The following is a 19871-nucleotide window of genomic DNA, read 5'->3' as shown; positions in this document are numbered from 1 at the left end:
AGCAAGCACCTTTAACTCTGGAGAATAGATCAGAAATCAGGGGTAACGGATACTGATATTTAACAGTAATTTTGTTGAGAGCACGATAATCAATACAAGGTCTTAATGATCCATCCTTTTTGGCTACAAAAAAAAAACCGGCACCTAAGGGTGACGAGGATGGTCTAATATGACCCTTCTCCAACGCCTCCTTAATATAGGATCGCATAGCCTTGTGCTCGGGTACAGATAAATTGAAGAGCCGACCCTTGGGAAATTTACACCCCGGGCTCAGTTCAATTGCACAGTCATAACTCCTTTGAGGAGGCAGAGACGCAGACTCATTCTCACTAAATACATCATAAAAGTCCACCAAATAATCAGGAACATCATGCGACTGAGGAGAGGTGGAAAACACCGGAGCCTCATTAAAGGCACACCGACAACCCCAACTCACCACAGACACAGATTTCCAATCCAAAACTGGATTATGAATTTGTAACCAGGGAAACCCCAGAACAATAGTATCATGCAGATTATGAAACACCAAAAACCTGCAATTTTCTTGATGGTCTGGGGCGACCCGCATTACCACCTGGGTCCAAAACTGAGGTTTATTTTTAGCCAAAGGAGTAGCATCAATCCCCCTCAAAGGGATAGGCGTCTGCAGAGGTGTCATCGGAAATCCACAACGTTTAGCAAAATCCAAGTCCATTAGGTTTAGAGCTGCTCCCGAATCCACAAAAGCCTTGGCGGAAAATGTGGACAGGGAGCAGATCAGAGTAATAGCCAGAAGAAACTTAGGTTGAACACCACCAACAGAAAACGTGTATGCAAGGCGTTTCTCGCGTTTAGGACAGACAGAAATAATATGCGAGGCATCTCCACAGAAAAAACACAACTTATTACGCCTTCTGAACTCCTGACGCTGCTCTCTGGAAAAAACTCTATCACATTGCATAGGTTCAGACATCTGTTCAACAGGTGGCAACACCTCTCGTGCAGCTCTGCGTTCGCGCAAACGCCGATCAACCTGAATGGCTAAAGACATAGAATCGTCAAGACCAGAGGGAACAGGAAATCCCACCATAGTATCTTTTACGGCTTCTGACAACCCCTTCCGAAAGAGAGCAGCCAAGGCATTATCATTCCAGGTAGTAAGTACTGCCCACTTTCGGAATTTTTGACAGTACAATTCTGCAGAATCACGACCCTGGTTCAATGCCAGCAGGGTCTTTTCAGCCTGATCAATGGCATTAGGTTCGTCATACAACAACCCCAAGGCCTGAAAAAATGCGTTCACATTAGTCAGAATAGGATCATCTGGTTTCAAAGAAAACGCCCAATCCTGGGGATCGCCACGCAGCAAAGAGATGACAATTTTAACCTGCTGCGCGGAGCTCCCTGACGAGTTAGGCTTCAAGGCAAAAAATAATTTACAATTATTTTTGAAATTCAAAAATTTAGACTGATCCCCAAAAAATACATCAGGTGTAGGAATCTTTGGTTCAGCAGCATGTGAATGAGCAAGGTAGGCGGAAATTCCCCGCACTTCCGCAGCGAGCTGCTCCACACGATCAGACAATTGCTTTATCTCCATTGAGAGAAAAAAAAATTCCCCCTACGGCCTCAGAGATATAGAGGAAAAAATATACACACTTTTTTTTTTTTTTTTATACAATTCTTTCCTGCAATTGAGTACCCTAGGATCTGCGGTATGGCGGGTGATTCTGTTGTGATTGAGTCACCGTAGGAGGCAAAAATAGAAATGCTAGCTAAGTCCAGAAAACCAGAGAAGTTGGCAGCTATCGGATTGCAGACCCCTGAACCTATCAACACAACTAGCAGTAGCCGTGGGGGGCTCCTACGATGCCCTAGGCCCCTCGATCACAGCCGGAGGACTACATAGCCTAAAGACAGAAAGGGAAATCTAAACTGCCCCAGAGCAGACCCGAAAGCAAAAGGCAGCCCCCCACATATAATGACGGTGAAGCAAGAAGAAAGAACAAAACACAGACAGAAAGATAGACTGAGCAATGATGGGGCCCAAGCTAGCTTAGATAGGAAAGGACAGGAAGGCTGCTGTCTGCAATCCGTGAAAAACCCTATGAAAATAAGAGCCAACAAACTGACAGTAAAAAAGGCCCTGAAGACGCTAGGCTTCAAAAAAGGCTATGTCAGTACTCAGGAATATTCTGAAGACAGAGCAACAGGCAAAAGGAGATTCAGCTCACCCCAGCAGGGAATGGCAGAATCCAGAAAAGCAAGGAAAACAAAACACTAATGCAAAAAGGCAAAGCAGAAATCTTAGCTTTAGATGAGCAGGAATCAGACTGGTTTCCTAGAAGTCCACAGAGAAATCACCCGCAGGCCAGAAGGGTGTCGGCAGCCTTATATCCAGTCATTAACTCCACTCAGCCAGTCATCATCATCAGCCCCAGGTGTTTGACAATCAGGCTCACTACCTTTCTTCACCAGAAGAGGGAGTTCCTCGGGCCTCAGTAGTGAAGGGGAAAATGAACTCACAACAAGAAACATTTTAGTTTGTGATTGGTTTCTCTTTCTCCAATATTTTTATTAATTAGATTCTTTTGTCTTTGATCTTCCTTTCCACTTCTAATAGCAGAGTTCTCAATAGCATTTGTCAGGTGTATGGCTTTTTCTGGTCTTTTGCTTCCCTTCCCATGTTGTTCTAGTTTAAAGCTCTCCTTACAAGTGTAGCAAGGCGACTTCCAAATACATGTTTTCCAGTCTTCGTAAGGTGCACCCCATCTCTAGCAAGTAGTCCATCGTAGAGGTAATTCACTCCGTGATCCATAAATCCAAATCGTTGCTGACGGCACCATCGACGTAGCCAGTTGTTCACCTGCAGAATCTTATTCCACCTCCTTGTTCCATGACCATCCACTGGGAGAATGGAAGAGAAGACCACCTGCGCTCCCAGTTCTTTCACTTTCTTGCCTAAGTCTTCAAAGTCTCTGCAGATGGTTTCCAGGTCGTTTCTTGCGGTGTCATTTGTCCCCACATGTAGTAGCAGGAATGGGTAGTCATCTGTAGGTCTGAAGAGTCCTGATATCCTGTCAGACACATCTTTAATTTTTGCACCTGGAAGACAGCACATTTCTCTTGAAGTTCTATCCGGTCTGCAGATAGCGGCCTCTGTTCCTCTCAACAGGGAATCCCCCATGACCACCACTCGCCGTTTCTTCTCCACAACATTTTTATTTCTCCATCCAGGAGGACTCTGAGGGCGTACAAGGTTGCTGTTTGTGGGCAAAGTCTTATCCTGATGTATTTCTTCATCGTTTTCCTGCGTGAGAGCCTGGTACTGGTTCCTGAGAAGTATGGATGCTGACTGCCTCCTGATCCTAATCCTCCTGCTTCTCTGGGTCACATGTCTCCATTCCTCTGTTTCTTCAGGTGCACTTCGAATTTCTTCTCTTTCTGTAACATGAAGAGATAATTCTGCTCTGTCTAAGAACTCTTCACCTTCCTTAATGATCTTCAACGTAGCTAACCTCTCTTCGAGATTTTGCAACTTTTCCTCCAACAGGGACACAAGCTTTCATTTGTGGCATGTGAAGTTTGGCTTTTCCACTGGTAAGTCTGTGAACATGTAGCAAGAAATGCAGCTCACCAAATGGCTCCTGGCCTCTTCCATATTGAGATTTCTTAAAAACGATGAAAGATGAGCCAAAATTCGAGCGCCAATAGGCGCGCGGTTTTCCGGTTTCCTCTTTTCAGCTGCAACGGCCAAAACCCAGTGATCGTTGAGCTCGCGGAGACTCTTCACTTATCCCAGAAGGCACTGGGAATATGCAAATGATCTCCTCAAGACTCTTCCCCTTTACTCTTCTTACTTTAGTAAGAGGTAAAGTTTGCCCAAGAGAAAATGAATTTCCAGACATTCCTGGCCTTTTTTGCACAGTGTTGACAGCTGTGATCTTCATCTTCTTGTTGGGGATGTGGGAAAGTTCCAAGCCATCATCAATACCATTATTGTCCATATCTTGTAAAGAGGAAATCAGTGGTTTCCAAGGTTCGTGGTTAACTACGTTTATTTGCATTCCTTTAACAGTGTTCGTTACACCTGAAGAAATCGTTTTCGGCTGTGAAATTTTGATGGTCTTGGTAATATTTATGGGTGAAGATGAAGAACCTTGTGCCACGGGTGAGTTGATAGTTACAGCAGATGCACTCCTCTTTAAACTTAGTTTTTCACGAGCATCCATCCGTTTGGTTGTTTTTTCTCCAACACTGATCTGTTGCTTTCTAGAATTCAGGATCTCACGAGAATCTTGAACTTTACCCTTTATACAGAAACATGCGCATTTGGCAACCAATTTCTCACGGGCATCTTTTATGCCTAGCTTCAGACGTGCATCTGTTACACCTACCTTCTGAAGGGTATCAAATGCATTCTGGTAATTGGTGGTGGGTAAACAGCTAATCATTGTAGGCTGGATCCTGAATGTTATACCTCCCATAGCTACCCTGTTATTAATCCTGTACTTTCCCATTCCCCCCATCACCATGCCCCTTTTCCTGATCACTTCATACAACGACACATTCGCCATATTTCTGCTACAAACCTGCACTTTCCCAGCAGCAACTGTGTAGGAACTCACATTATTGTTTTCAAGGGTATTTATGATGCCCTTAAAAAATTGCTTACAAAGTATGTTGATGTGTACCCCCAGGGGGAAATGTTTGTGAGCCCATACACTTGCTGCATGGGCAATACAAGTACAGGAGACCTGCTTCTTTGTAATGGGAACAGATTTTTAGGAGGCTCTCCTCCATGTCTCCTCCAAGGGCTATTGGGGTGCATCCAATTTTTGATCAGGCCTTGCATTCACTTCATGGCAAACATTATAGGAGTAGCAAATTAATAATAATGGGAACTTTGGTTTCAAGTGGCCATCCAACAAGTTGGTTCAAATGGTTATTGGGGTGCTTGTAACTTTGGGGAAGGGCAGGCCTTGCATTCAATGCATAGGCTAACAGCATGGCAGTACCAATTAAATAAAAATGGGAAATTTGTTTTCATGTGGCCATCCAGCACATTGGTTCAAAGCGTTATTGGGGTGCATTTAACTTTGGGGAAGGGCAGGCCCTGCATTCAAAGCATAGGCTAACAGTATGGCAGTACCAAATAAATAAGAATGGGAACTTTGGTTTCATGTGGCCATCCAGCTCGTTGGTTCAAAGGGTTATTGGGGGTGCGTATAACTTTGGGGCAAGGCAGGCCTTGCATTCATTGCATAGGCTAACAATATGGCAGTACCAAATAAATAAGAATGGGAACGATGGTTTCATGTGGCCATCCAGCATGTACTTCAAAGGGTTATTGGGGTGCATGTAACTTTGTGGCAGAGCAGGCCTTGCATTCAATTCATAGGCTAACAGTGTGGCAGTAGCAAATAAATAAGAATGGGAACTATGGTTTCATGTGGCCATCCAGCACGTTGGTTCAAAGGGTTATTGGGGTGTGTGTGCCTTTGGGGCAGGGCAGACCTTGCATTCAATGCATAGGAAAACAGTACGGCACTAGCAAATAAGTAAGAACGAGAACTTTGGTTTCATGTGGCCATCCAGCATGTTGGTTCAAAGGGTTATTGTAGTGCATGTAACTTTGTGGCAGGGCAGGCCTTGCATTCAATGCATCTGCTAACAGTATGGCAGTAGCAAACAAATAAGAATGGGAACTTTGGTTTCATGTGGCCATCCAGTACGTTGTTTCAAATGGTTATTGGTGCTGCGTGTAACTTTGGGGCAGGGCATGCCTTGCATTTAATGCAAAGGCTAACAGTAACAGTATGACAGTATCAAATAAATGAGAATGTGAACTTTGGTTTCATGTGGCCATCCAGTACGTTAGTTCAAAGACTTATTAGGGTGCGTGTAATTTTGGGGCAGAGCAGGCCTTGCATTCAATGAATAGGATAACAGTATAGCAGTACCACATAATTAAGAATGTGAATTTTGGTTTTATGTGGCCATCTAGCACGTTGGTCCAAAGGGTTATTGGGTGCGTCCAACTTTGGGGCAGGGCAGGCCTTGCATTCAATGCATAGGCTAACAGTATGGCAGTACCAAATAAATAAGAATGGGAACATAGGTTTCATGTGGCCATCCAGGACATCTGTTCAATGGGTTATTGGAGTGCGTTCAAATTTGGGGCAGGTCTTGCATTCAATGCATAGGCAATAACAGTATAGGAGACCCACTGTTTAATAATGGGAACAACAAAGCAAAGCCGGATGATGGCTCTCTAAGAATAGTAAGGACCAACTGCTGTCCCTTTAAGAAGATTAATTTCCACCTGATGGCCCTCCTCCTTTAACAGTCCCTCCTTCATAAATGAAACAGGATGTGTCAGAATATGTGTCACACACCACATGGCACGTTAAGGTTGTAAAATGTTAAAATGACATTTCCCAGTGAATGCATTTGTCTTGGTTGAAAGCAATGCTAAAGTTGAAAAACGCATCAAAAACACTACATGTGAACATAGGACAAGTGGTGGAGGAACATTTTGTGGGGGGTCATTTATTTTGCCTTACATACAAATCATTACCCTGGAAAGGATGTTCCTTAACATATTTCCCAGTAAAATCAATTTTGGTTTCGCTTTTGCATGTTTTATTGTATGCCTGGAAAAGTGGCGTAAGACTGTCAACATTGTTCACAGCTGTGACCTGGGAGTCAGAAATGCTTCCAGGGGTCTTGCCCATGATGATCCCATGTCATTTGAGAACTGTTCCCATTGATTTCCAACATTTTTAGACCTTCAAAAGACCCCCCTGGGGGTCGCGACACAAATGCTCGGGTTTCCAATAGTCTTACATCGGGCTTGTTGCTCGGGTCGAGCATCTGAGCATTTCAATATGCTTGACCCTAGCAACGAGCATCCAAGCATTTTAGTGATTGCTCATAACTATATATGAGCAAAGCGCACTACCAATGTATAAAAAATGCCAATACAGAATGGGGGCTACATATTGCAGTAAGGAATATGAAAGAAGCATGTGCAGCACACCCACTTATTACGGGTGCTCAAATAGGAATCCCCTCCAAGATATATACTGTAGTACAAGAAATTTTGCACTCCAAGTAATGATGCAAAAATAATTTATTTCATGCAGTAACAACTCTGTTGTAAAAATTGATGTTTTGCCACAAAAGGCCTTCTTCAGAACAGAGAATGGCAAAGAATGTGAATGGCTGGAGTCACACAGCATAAGATCATAGAGGCCAAATGGATGTAGAAACAACACAGGAGAATGGCAAAATTAATGACTACACATCAGAGGTATTATTGTATCAATACACATAGCAGATATAGATCAATACTCAATGATTGCACATCCGAAGTATTACTGTACCAACCCAGATAACGGAGAAAACCACAGGCTTGAGACTGCACATCAGAAGTACAAATATGGATGCGTGCATATAGAGGAGAGGAAAAAATCCTCCTGTCCTAACAAAGAACCCCCCTTTCAAAAGTGTGTTCAACAAAATGAGCCGGGGATAGGAAAAAAGCTAGTTATAGAAAGGGATGTACCCAGTGGCATCTATAATAAGGAGACCCATGATGCTGGACAGAATATGCAGCGTTAATAAAGCATGGTGAGGCATGGCGTTGTCAAGGGAAGTAAGTTCCATTGAATCTCAAAGGTTAAATACTTTACTAATTACAAACAAATTACATACTGATGGTGGACCGGTGGTTGCCTGTAGTAGGCGGGGAAGCAGCCGCGTGTGCCCATCATCAGCAGCGCTATGACATGGAGTAGAGGAGTGGCTAATCATTCCAAGAGCATGTGATGTAGATAGGGGCAGAAGAAACCATCCGCAGCCAATGCGCTTGCCCAGGGAAGTGGAGGCAAACCAAACTGAAGGTCGCAAGGAACATCAAAAAAGGTCCACCCATTTCCCTTTATGCGCATGTGCCAGAGTACGGAAGTACGGAGGAAGCCATGATTAACGCATGCAAGGGGACCAGTTAAAGTGGCAGTAATAAGCTCTGCACATTAATGGGAGGAAACTTTCACATTCATGATAGGACTGCAATAGGATAACATAGTATTAGGAATCTATCCAAACACACATTTGTACCACATTCATTAATTCCACAAGGACTAATGCACATGATCAAAATAGAATACATTGCTAAGTCCCAAATAGTTTATATCTCAAACATCAGAGAACACAGACATAGAATATTTACAAACACAATTCTAGGCCCCAAAACTAGATATCAAATCAGAGATTTATTTAAGAATATCGGAACATGTTTCATGAACCCCTCACATTATGTAATTAAGACCCTAAACTGTCATATATAGAGACATAATGAAGATCTCAAATGGACTAAAATACAGTACATGTTAAATTTGTCCATAGTGAGGTGCCAGCAGTGGAATAGTAGCCATAACCTAATTAGAGGAAGCCTCCAGGTGCCAGCAAATATAGCTGCCAAAAGGAGAAGCAAAGTTTTAAGGGAACTATCTGTTCTAAAAACAAATAAGGTAGTTTATAAGGGCCAAAAAAAGGCTTCCAGGTAAGTCAACCAGATCACAAATGGCCGAAGGCCGATCGTCGAAGACAGAACCCGACCCTTCTGTTTAATCAAGTAACCCCTGGACTGATCCTACTGGCTCCCTGATCATATGTAGAGGGTACACAATATGCAGACAAAAGCTACAAATCATAAATATCAGGATGTATCAAACATAAAAAAATGCAAGGGTCTTTGTCAGTACATGATGTAGAGGCAGGCCCTCTACAGGAGATCACAATGATACTGACTTTGATAGAATCCAATCCAAAGATTACCTACCAGTTAAATATGAAGATCAATTTGTCCAGAAAGTCTGCAAAAAAAAGATGTAAATAAAAAGTCCTGAGAAAAAAAAGGAGCGCTATCTAAGCGTAACATAAAAAGTGTAACATCGAAGTGGGTTGTGAGCCATTAAATTTACCACATGGAATTGTGTAAGCAGGCACAACTCTGAAAGCAACTTGTCTCCAACATGGATCCCTGATGGTGGTATGCTGCCAGCGTGGTTCCGTGGACAATTCATGGGAATGGTTTGAATGTGAGGGGTAGAGCAAAGAAACTGAAGACCAGGCTATTAGATGCTTCCACTCAGATGTATCGAGGATCCAGAGGGATGGATGGTTGGAAAATTTTAGTTTTAATAAACTAGCAAAGGGTTGCTAGATGACTTATGACAAAATTAAAAACTTAATGAAACATAAACAATGTGATAACTGGGATAACTAGGCAAAAATACCCAAAACTTTCTCATAATGATAACCCCCACCAAAAGCCCCCGAGTGCTTAGGGGTCATATAACCACCAGCAACTAGGCCATGTTTTGGTCTCCACTCATAGATAAAATCCCAATACAAAAGATGACATCAGCTTCGACCTCCTGTGATCGCTCTGTGAGGAGTTATTACATAAATTGGGATTTCCTAAAATTATGAAGGGCTGAGTCCAGCCCACAACTGGGCTTTTGTGAGGTCATCAAAGAGGGGTATGTGGGTGGGACTCAGGGTCTGATACAAGATCAATCCTAATTATCATCAGCGTTCGTGCAGAGAACTACATACCATGTATGTATTCAGGGGCTCTGTTTATCGACAGCCAAATCGAAGCGCTCACATTCGGCTAAAATGAATCATCTCTGCGATCACTGCAGTAAGTTCTCCTGTTAATCCCTTTTATTTTATGTAACTGTTTATGATGTATTGTTTTGTCCCCCTTGTAAAATCTTTTGTATATTTTTCATAAACACTGCCTCCCTGTGGATTAAATATAAAATTTAATAGTTCTGTTCCTTCTGTTCTGTAAACTATGCCTTGAAGTGATAGCTACCATACGATGTCTAATCAACTGAAACAGATTAGTGGTGACAGCAAGAAGTCGGGGGTTATTGGATAATTAGCTTTGACCATACCAGGGTGTGTACACATATTCCATATGCTGAAATCCAGAGATGTATATGCCGCATGCTTAACGTTAATTATCCGATCGCCAGCCTAGTGGTGCGAACAGGTTCCGGCCTACTCTGTTAATCGTCGGCCAATCGTGTAATTGTCTGGAAGATACGGGGCGGCAGAGAGAGGTTCGTTCCAAAGATCACAGCGGGTGGTACTCGCGACATTCCCAGCCTGTGATATCAGGGACTTGTAGGATTAAGAATGTCCTGACAAATATTGCATCCCTGACACTCTTCTTTAGCTCTTTGTTGCACGTATACCTGATTGCATGGACAAACGATAGCATAAACCACATGCTTTGGTTTGCAACTGATGTATACTTTAAGGACATGATCTTTTTAATTAAAAGGGTTAATGATATTGTCTATTGTGGGATACATGAATTTACATATGTCACAATTAGTGAGGAGCAAGCCAAATTTTCTATGAGAATCCCAAGCTTTTTTGCCACAAACTCCCCCTCCCAGAAGTCTTTTGAGGGTCAAAAAACTGTGGAAATCTATGGGAAAAGTTCTCAAATGACATGGAAACAGCATAGGGAAAACTGTTGTGAGTTCATTTTCCCCTTCACTACTGAGGCCCAAGGAACTCCCTCTTCTGGTAAAGAAAGGTAGTGAGCCTGATTATCAAACACCTGAGTCTGATGATGATGACTGGCTGAGTGGAGTTACTGACTGGATATAAGGCTGCCGACGCCCTTCTGCCCTGCGGGTGATTTCTCTGTGGGATCCTTGGAGACCAGTCTGAATTCCTGCTCTTCTAAAGCTAAGTTTTCTGCTCGGCTTTTTGCATCTGTGCTTTGACTTTGTTTTGCTTTGTTTTTCTGGATTTCTGCCATTCCTTGCTGGGGTGAGCTGAATTCCTTTAGCTCTGTCTTCTGAAAATACCTGAGTGCTGATTTAGTTTTTGAAGCCTAGCTGCTTCAGGTTCTTTTTCCATATCAGCTTGTTGGCTTATGTCTTTGATAGGGTTTTGGCAGATTGCAGACAGCAACCTTCCTTTCCTTTTCTGTTTAGTTAGCTTGGGCCCCATCGTTTGCTCAGCCTATCTTTCTATCTGTGTGAGTGTTTTTTCATCTTGCTTCACCGTCATTATATGTTGGGGGCACTATGTGGCAGTATATGAGCACTGTATGGCTTTATGTGTTCATTATATGGCAGTATATGAGCATTATTTGGAAGTATATGAGCACCATATGGCAGTATATGAGCACTATATGGCAGTATATGAGCACTATATGGCAGCAAGTGAATACTATATGGCAGTATATTGAGTACTATAAAATGGTATATGAGCACTATGTGGCAGTATATGAGCACTGTATGGCTTTATGTGTTCACTATATGGCAGTATATGAGCATTATTTGGTAGTATATGAGTGCCATATGGCAGTATATGAGCACTATATGGCAGTATATGAGCACTATATGGCAGTATGTGAATACTATATGGCAGTATATTGAGTACTATAAGATGGTATATGAGCACTATGTGGCAGTATATGAGCACTGTATGGCTTTATGTGCTCACTACTGTGGGGAAAAAAGTATTTAGTCAGCCACCAATTGTGCAAGTTCTCCCACTTAAAAATATGAGAGAGACCCGTAATTGACATCATAGGTAGACCACAACTATGAGAGTCAAAATGAGAAAACAAATCCAGAAAATCACCTTGTCTGATTTGGCAAGATTTATATTGCAAATTATGGTGGAAAATAAGTATTTGGTCACCTAAAAACATGCACAATTTCTGGCTCTCACGGACCTGTAACTTCTTCTTTAAGAGGCTCCTCTGTCCTCCACTCATTACCGGTGGTAATGACACCTGTCTAAACTTCTTATCAATATAAAAGACTCCTGTCCACAACCTCAGTCACACTCCAAACTCCACTATGGTGAAGACCAAAGAGCTGTCGAAGGACATCAGAAACAAAATTGTAGCCCTGCACCAGGCTGGGAAGACTGAATCTGCACTAGGCAAGCAACTTGGTGTGATGAAATCAACTGTTGGAGCAATAATAAGAGAATGGAAGAGATACAAGACCACTGATAATCTCCCTCAATCTGGGGCTCCATGTAAGATCTCACCCCATGGGGTCAAAATGATCACAAGAATGGTGAACAAAAATCCCAGAACCACATGGGGGGACCTAGTGAATGACCTGCATAGAGCTGGGGCCACCGTAACTAAGGCTACCATCAATAACACAATACGCTGCCAGGGACTCAGATCCTACAGTGCCAGATGTGTCCCCCTCCTTAAGCCAGTACATGTCTGGGCCCGTCTGAAGTTTGCTAGAGAGCATTTGGATTATCCAGAAGAGTATTGGGAGAATGTCATGGACAGCAACTCAACTTTATTAGCATGCACAAAGAGACACAAGATAGCCCAAAAAATTCACCAAAAACGCACCTAAACCTGCTTTTTTGCTGCAGCTTCTTTCCTGCCAAGAAATCAGATTTTGCTGCATAAAAAAGCAGCAAAAATGCCCAGTGTGAACATACCCTTAGTTCACACGTTGCGGATTTGCCTTTGTAAAATTCTGCATGGATTCTGCATCTCTTGGCAGAAAACACAATTGAAAATCCACATTGTTTTGAGGCGGATTTGATGCAGATTTTCATGCGGTTTTCTCTGCAGATTTGCAAGATAAATAAAGATATATTATTTAACAAACAAAAAAAAATTGTGATGTCATTTCCTTGTCCAACCTCTTTTTTTACATTCTCCATTGAAAACCATAATATCATGACATATGTTCAAATATAATGTTAACACACACAAAACAAATATAAGTGAATATAATAAATATCCTCTAACATTTCTAACATTTGCTATACTACCATATTAGCCTGCCATATAGTGCTCATATACCATCTATAGTGCTCACATACTGCTATATAGTGCTCATATACTGCCATATAGTGTTCACATACCACCAAATAGTGCTCATATACTGCCATATAGTGCTCATATACTGCCATATAGTGAACACATAAAGCCATACAGTCCTCATATACTGCCACATAGTGCACATATACCATCTTATAGTGCTCACAAATTGCCATATAGTGCTCAAATACGGGCATATAGTTCTCATATACTGCCTTATAGTGCTCATATACAACCAAATAATGCTCTTATACTGCCATATAGTGCTTATATACTGCCATATAGTGCTCATATACTGCCATATAGTGAACAAATAAAGCCATACAGTCCTCATATACTGCCACATAGTGCTCATATTCCATCTTATTGTGCTCACATACTGCCATATAGTGCTCAAATACGGCCATATAGTGCTCATATAATGCCATGTAGTGCCCACATACGGCCATATAGTGCTCACATACTGCCACATGTTGCTCATATACTGCCATAAAGTGCTCACATACTGCATTATAGGGTTCATATACTGCCATATAGTGGTCACATACAGCCATATAGTGCTCATATACTGACATATAGTGCCCACATGCTGCCATATAGTGTTCATATACCATCTTATAGTGCTCTCATATTGCATATAGTGCTGATATACTGACATATTTTTAAAAATTGTGTGGGCTCCTGTGTAATTTTCATAACCAGCAGAGGGAAAGCTGAGTGCTGATGTTAATATTCTGGGAAGGAGCCAATAGCCATAAAGGTTCCAAGGCTATTAATATCAGCTGACAGATGTTTGCTTAGCCTTTACTGGCTATTTTACAGGGGAACCCCAGAAAAAAGTTGATATGAGGTCCCCTTATAAATTCAAACTAGAAAAGGCTAGGCAGACAGCTGCAGGCTAATATTAATAGCCTGGGAAGGGACCATGGTTATAGGCTCCCCCAGGCTAAAAACATCAGCACTCAGCTGCACCAGAAATGGCACATTTTATAGATGCACTAAATCTGGCACTTAGCCTCACTCTTCCCACTTGCCCTGTAGACATGTGGGGTAATATTTGTGGGGTTGATGTCACCTTTGTATTGTCAGGTGACATCAAGCCCATGGCTTAGTAATGGAGAAGCGTCTATAAGAAACCTATCCATTACTAATCCTATAGTTATATGGTAAATAAAGACACAGCCAGAATAAATTCCTCTATTAATCTTAATTAGCCATACTTACTGCATCGCCTTATTCCCAACTCCCTCGTCTCCTGCAACAAAACTAAAATAAAAAAACAACATTTAATACTATCCTCTCCACCGTAGTCCATTTACCAAGTGTCCCACGACGATCTCACGTGTAGAACAGTCACATTTGGAGATGTGACTGCTCTACATGGCTCCAGTGATACACTGACAGGAGGTAATATCTCCCGCAGTGTATCATTCAGCCGCCGTAAGAGTTCACTGGAGTTCATCATTCCAGTGCTCTCACTTTACGGCAGTATCGCTGTTTGAGAACTTTCCCACGCAGCGGTGCCATAAGTGACAGCAAGGAGCCAGTCAGCTGATACACTGCAGGGGCCATTATGTGCTGCCAGTGTATCACCGGTTGGGTAGAGCGGTCAGATCTTCCAATGTGACTGTTCTACATGTGAGATCGTCGTGGGACAATCTGGATTATCTCGGACTACAACGGACAGGGAGTATACTGTATGGTGGTTTATTATTTTACCTTATTTCTAGGAGACAAGGGCGTCAGGGATTTGGTGTGCGGTGAGTATAATGTGTTTTTATTTCTACATGAATATGTATATATTATGTATCAATATGTACAGGTGCTTCTCACAAAATTAGAATATCATCAAAAAGTTTATTTATTTCATTTCTCCAATACAATAAGTGAAATTTATATATTGTATAGCGTTATTACAAACAGAGTGATCTATTTCAAGTGTTTATTTCTGGGGATGATTATGGCTTACAGCCAGTGAAAACCCAAAAGTCATTATCTCAGTAAATTAGAATAATTAACAAAAATCACCTGCCGAGGCTTCCTAAGCATTTAAAAAGGTCCCTTAATCTGTTTCAGTAGGCTCCACAATCATGGGGAAGACTGCTGATTTGATAGATGTCCAGAAGGTAGTCATTGACACACTCTACAAGGAAAGTACATTTTGCATTTCATTTGGAAATCAAGGTCCCAGAGTCTGAAGGAAGAGTGGAGATGCCACAATCCAAGCTGCTTGAGGTCTAGTGTGAAGTTTCCACAATCAGTGATGGTTTGGGGAGCCATGTCATCTGCTAGTATAGGTCCACTGTGTTTTATCAACATCAAGGTCAGTGCAGCCATCTACCAGGAAATTTTGGAGCACATCATGCTTCCCTTTGCAGACAAGCTTTTTGGAGATGGAAATTTCATTCTCCAGCAGGATTTGCACCTGTCCACACTGCCAAAGATACCAAATACCTGGATTAAAGACTACAGTATCACTGTGTTAGATTGGGCAGCAAACTCACTTCACCTTAACCCAATAGAGAATCTATGGGGTATTGTTAAGCTTAAAATGAGAGACTCCAATACTGCAGATGAGCTGAAGGCTGCTATCAACCTGGGCTTCCATAACACCTCAGCAGTGCCACAGGCTGATCGCCTCCATGCCACGTCACAATGATGTAGTAATTAATGCTAATGGAGACCTGACCAAGTATTGAGTGCATTTACTGAGAATACATTTCAGTAGGCCAGCATTTCGTATTTTAAAATCATTTTTTCAAGCTGGTGTTATAAAGTATTCTAATTTACTGAGATAATGACTTTTGGGTTTCCATTGGCTGTAAGCCATAATCATCAACAATAACAGAAATAAACACGTGAACTAGATCACCCTGTTTGTAATGACTCTATATAATATATGAGTTTCACTTTTAGTATTGAAAAACTGAAATAATTACTTAATTCTTTCTACCCTCGTCTTCATCTATTTTCTTCTCTTTCCTTATTGTTTTTGCATTTGGCTGGCATCTTAATGTGGTTATAAGGAACAATGTAATTTTTACCATGGCAAGTTGGGACTCTAAGTTTCTCTAGGACTGTCATCCATTGAGTCCCTAGGGTAATTGGCATTTACTGAGCTTTCTTGATCTCTTCCTTGAATGTTATGTACACCCAATGCCTATTATCTACTGCTTGCTAATTGGCAAATATAGCTATGTTGAGATTTGTGCCGCAGTTTATTGACTCTATGTTCTCTATTGAATTCATGTTTATTATTTATTTCATGTTTATTACTGATTTCATGTCTATATATAAATTTATACCAATAAAAAACCATTGAAAATAAAAACTGAAATAAAATAACTTTTTGATGATATTCTAATTTTGTGAGAAGCACCTGTATGTATTATGTGAATAATAAATATGTATGTAATTTAATTTTTTTTTCAACAGTGTGCACAGGTGTCGGCAGATGATACTACTCTCCCATCAGCGGCACCTGCTGTCACTGTTATCAGTGACACCTGAGATAGCCCGATGGTAGCAGTAGTCTCATCAGGCCAAGCCTGCTTCACCGCTGCGGGTCACAGTCAGCTGCGGAATCACACTGACATCTAACAGTATGATCCCACAGTGGTGTGACCGACAGTCCTGGGGGTAGCGTTACCGCACACACAGACACCCGCACACACCTGCAGACAAACACACACAGACACTCCCACACAGCTGCAAACACACAGACTCCCGAACACAGCTACACACACATGCAGACACCTGCACACAGCCGCACAAACACAGACTCAGCATGTGATGAGCATGGCGGCGCCAGGTCTGAAATAGACCTGATGCTGTGCTGCCAGCTAATCACTCTAATGCCACAACCAACATGACTGCTGCATTAAAGTGTGTGGCAGACAATTCCTGCATCTTCATTGGCTCTCTAAAGAGTATCAAACATGCAGGGGGGACCCGAGCTCCAGCCGAGCAACCCCGTTAATACTCAGCGAGCTCCAAGCATCGCGAGCACTGTGATGCTCGGGCCAGCACAAAATAGTGGCGAGTATTCTCGCTCATCACTAGTCACAATTGCTACATGGAAAGGAGCCCCTCAAAGAGATCCCCAATTTAGCATAATTGTGTGTCTGAAATAGTGGCTCCTTGTCAAAATATTCCTGAAAGTTCGGTCTCCTACAATGGTGTGCAGACCAGTCGTAAGAATTTTCCAGTAGTTTTATAAAACTTGCCTTTCCTGATCCCACTGGTCATTTTGGTTGGTAATAATGTGAATTTCATGTTATTGTGACCTTTCTCTTGTAGTTAATAAAGACTCTTGCATATGTGTTCTTGCACGTTGGTAGGCTGTTGAGATAAGCTTTTTTGGATATCCCCTTTGTCATGAAAACAATCTATCAACCTATCAATTTACCGCAGGGGGGATATTTTTGAGGTTTGAGAAAGAACAGTGTTCTGTTCGAAACACGTAGCCTTATTTAACATCATGTGAATTGCTGTCTATTTTTTCATGTTGTTTTATCTACAATAAATTGGAATTTTTTTGGAAGCTGGAAAATCTTTCTTTTTTCTCTTCATATTTTTGGTTATCCCGCCTCTGCCACCAATATGTCACAAACTGTAGGGATTTATGTATATCCCACTTTCCAGTTCCGCTTTGGAACTCGCAGCTCTCTGGTGCCCCCTTACCCTCAGGTCAGTCAGGGAACTGCACCAAGGATAATTAGTCACCAGACGGGCCGCCTGGATGTGTACTGGTTAATAGGCATGCTGCAGCGAGGGAATTATAACTACTCCTAGCCGCAGCCAGGCAGTACGCTTCTAAAACATGTTCCGTCACTGCCAGCTTTGCCCAACTAGCCCAGAACACACTTCTTGCCACCAGCTCCAATTCCTTAATTAATAAGGGGTCCGAAGCCAACCCAAATTAGTAACGTAATTCACTTCAGAGGACGTGACAGTACGCTATAGAGCAAGGAGAAACAAAGCTAGTAATTCTATATATTTTAAAAAGGTAGGCAGTGTTTACAGAAGGTATAAAAGATATTACAATATGAGACAATTGAATTATGTACAGAATGATTACAAAATAACAGGGGTTAAAAGAAGAAAAGCGCTTACAGCCGTTTCAGTCATCTATTGGCAGACCATATGATTGGGGAGGGGCGATACATCACAGTGCATCATGCAGGCTCTCTGTCGCAGGGTTTCTGGGCAAAAGCTGCTGCACTATGAGCTCACAATATCTTATACCCCTGGTTGTGACATCACTAAAGGGGCTGAGTTATGGAAACCCTCCTTTTTCTACCAGAGTGAAAACTTGCTAAAAAAATTCTGAATTACATAGCTCAGGGAGGGAACCTCGTATGGAGACGAACAGAGTATCATCTTACTCAGCATGACGTTGGCGTTCACTTAAGTCCAAACTCGAAGTACTGGTATGGATCGGCTAAGTAGGAATTCCTTTCTTGGATTCTGCTGAAGCTAGAGTCTAGAAAACAGGGTGGGTAGCTCTATCAAAGCACAACCCAAATATGTAACTTTCATACTCATAACATCAATGTTTAGATCTTAAATCAACTCTATTTTATACAAAAGAGCATATGTTTCAGACAAAGAACTGGTTGCTGTTAACGAACACATTCCTGAGGGAGGTGTTGGAGGGGTTTTGTATTACAAGCAGGCAGAGGGAGAGGGAAGGGAGAAAAAAGCTGCAGGCGTGATTGGGGGAAGGGAAGCTTGTGTCTGTGCAGCTATGTATGTAGCAGACCTCAGTGTGTGAATGGAAAGTTCTAGAAAGGTAGTTTGAAGAAGAGCATAACCATAGTATCATTACACCCTTTTTCTGAATCTATCCGTGATTGTACGTGATCCTGAAAATCAATATCACGTGTACAGTTTCTTCTAGTTCTAAGGATCTGCCCTGTTGATATGACTCTCATTGAAACTGTGAAATTATAGGAAACTGTTAGTTGCAATAGGCTTGCAATACTGTACAGGCAAGCTATCAAACTTACCTCATGCACTGTGACCATCAAGTCCAAAAAGATACAGTAGCTGAATTGGGAGAGAGGAGTATGTGAGTGTAACAGAAGAACAATATATCACAACTCCAGAGTCTGCTAAATCTTGCTTAAGGTCTTTTTCAGTCAAGCCGGCGTTCTTATTTGCTTCTCTAGCAATCCAATGAGCAGCTCTCACTGACATTTTGCTTGTTCTTCCAGACCTTATCTTGACCTTCACTGTTCCTGTTAACTGTCATTTAATTGCATTTCAAACTGAGGAAATGGCAACTTCAAAATGCTTTGCTTTCTTCTTACAGCATTCTGCTGCTTTGTGGGCCTCTGCAATTTTTATATTTATAGTGCTAGGCAGCTGCTTAGAAGAACCCTTGGCTGCTGTTTTTGGCCCAAGGTTAAAGAAGATTGGGATTTTATAAAGCTGGGAAATTAGTATCACCTGGCCTTTCCTCGCGATGATAGTGAACAAGTCAAAACCCTAATAGGCTAATTAAGATTTGAAACCTTGATCAAAGTTATCTGAGCACACAAATCTCTAAGGCTACTTTCACACTAGCGTTTTTCAGCACTGCGCTTCGTGCGCAATAGAAACGCATGCAAAAAACACATCATGCATTTTGCATGCGTTTGCTTTTTTTAGGCATGTTAACTCTTAAAATGCATGCGATTTTAAACGCAGGCGTGCGCATGTCCATGCACACGAATGTGTTCCGATAGACTGTGTTAGGGCTGGCAGAACACACCAAATAATAAAATAATAGTAAGGTGCATTCGCAGTCCGGGGTCCACCGTGCAGGGGTGGTAAACTGCTGCTAAGTAATGGCGGAAGTATAAAGCGGTGTAGAAAAGGTCACACGTGGGTTAACGTCACCCAGTGTGAATAAAAGCGAACTCTGTTAACTCACAGAGCCGCCCTACCGCAGAACAAAAATGCCGGTGCCTGTTTAGCTCAAAGAGCCCAGCCACGG

General features: G+C 42.0%; 2 protein-coding genes across 3 annotated transcripts in view; both read right to left on the bottom strand.

Moving 5' to 3' along the window:
- SYT9 (synaptotagmin 9) overlaps window positions 1-19871 on the bottom strand; it is a 799187-nt gene that overhangs the window by 762396 nt on the left and 16920 nt on the right. The gene's annotated exons all lie outside the window — the stretch shown is intronic.
- On the bottom strand, window positions 3257-4688 carry LOC141090258 (polymerase delta-interacting protein 3-like). Its single transcript, XM_073576352.1, has one exon. It carries the CDS (start codon window positions 4554-4556, stop codon window positions 3720-3722), a length of 837 nt encoding a protein of 278 aa, XP_073432453.1. The 5' UTR covers window positions 4557-4688; the 3' UTR covers window positions 3257-3719.

Source organism: Dendrobates tinctorius, unplaced genomic scaffold, assembly GCF_039654945.1.
Source record: "Dendrobates tinctorius isolate UK_male_01 unplaced genomic scaffold, ASM3965494v1 ptg000048l, whole genome shotgun sequence".
In the NCBI taxonomy this organism is placed as follows: domain Eukaryota; kingdom Metazoa; phylum Chordata; class Amphibia; order Anura; family Dendrobatidae; genus Dendrobates; species Dendrobates tinctorius.
Note: the sequence above shows the minus strand (reverse complement) of the source record. Positions and strands in the feature narration are given on the sequence as shown.

What these genes read in the sequence shown, in the direction of transcription:
- LOC141090258 (XM_073576352.1), bottom strand. Translation starts at nt 4,556, where the DNA reads ATGGCGAATGTGTCGTTGTATGAAGTGATCAGGAAAAGGGGCATGGTG.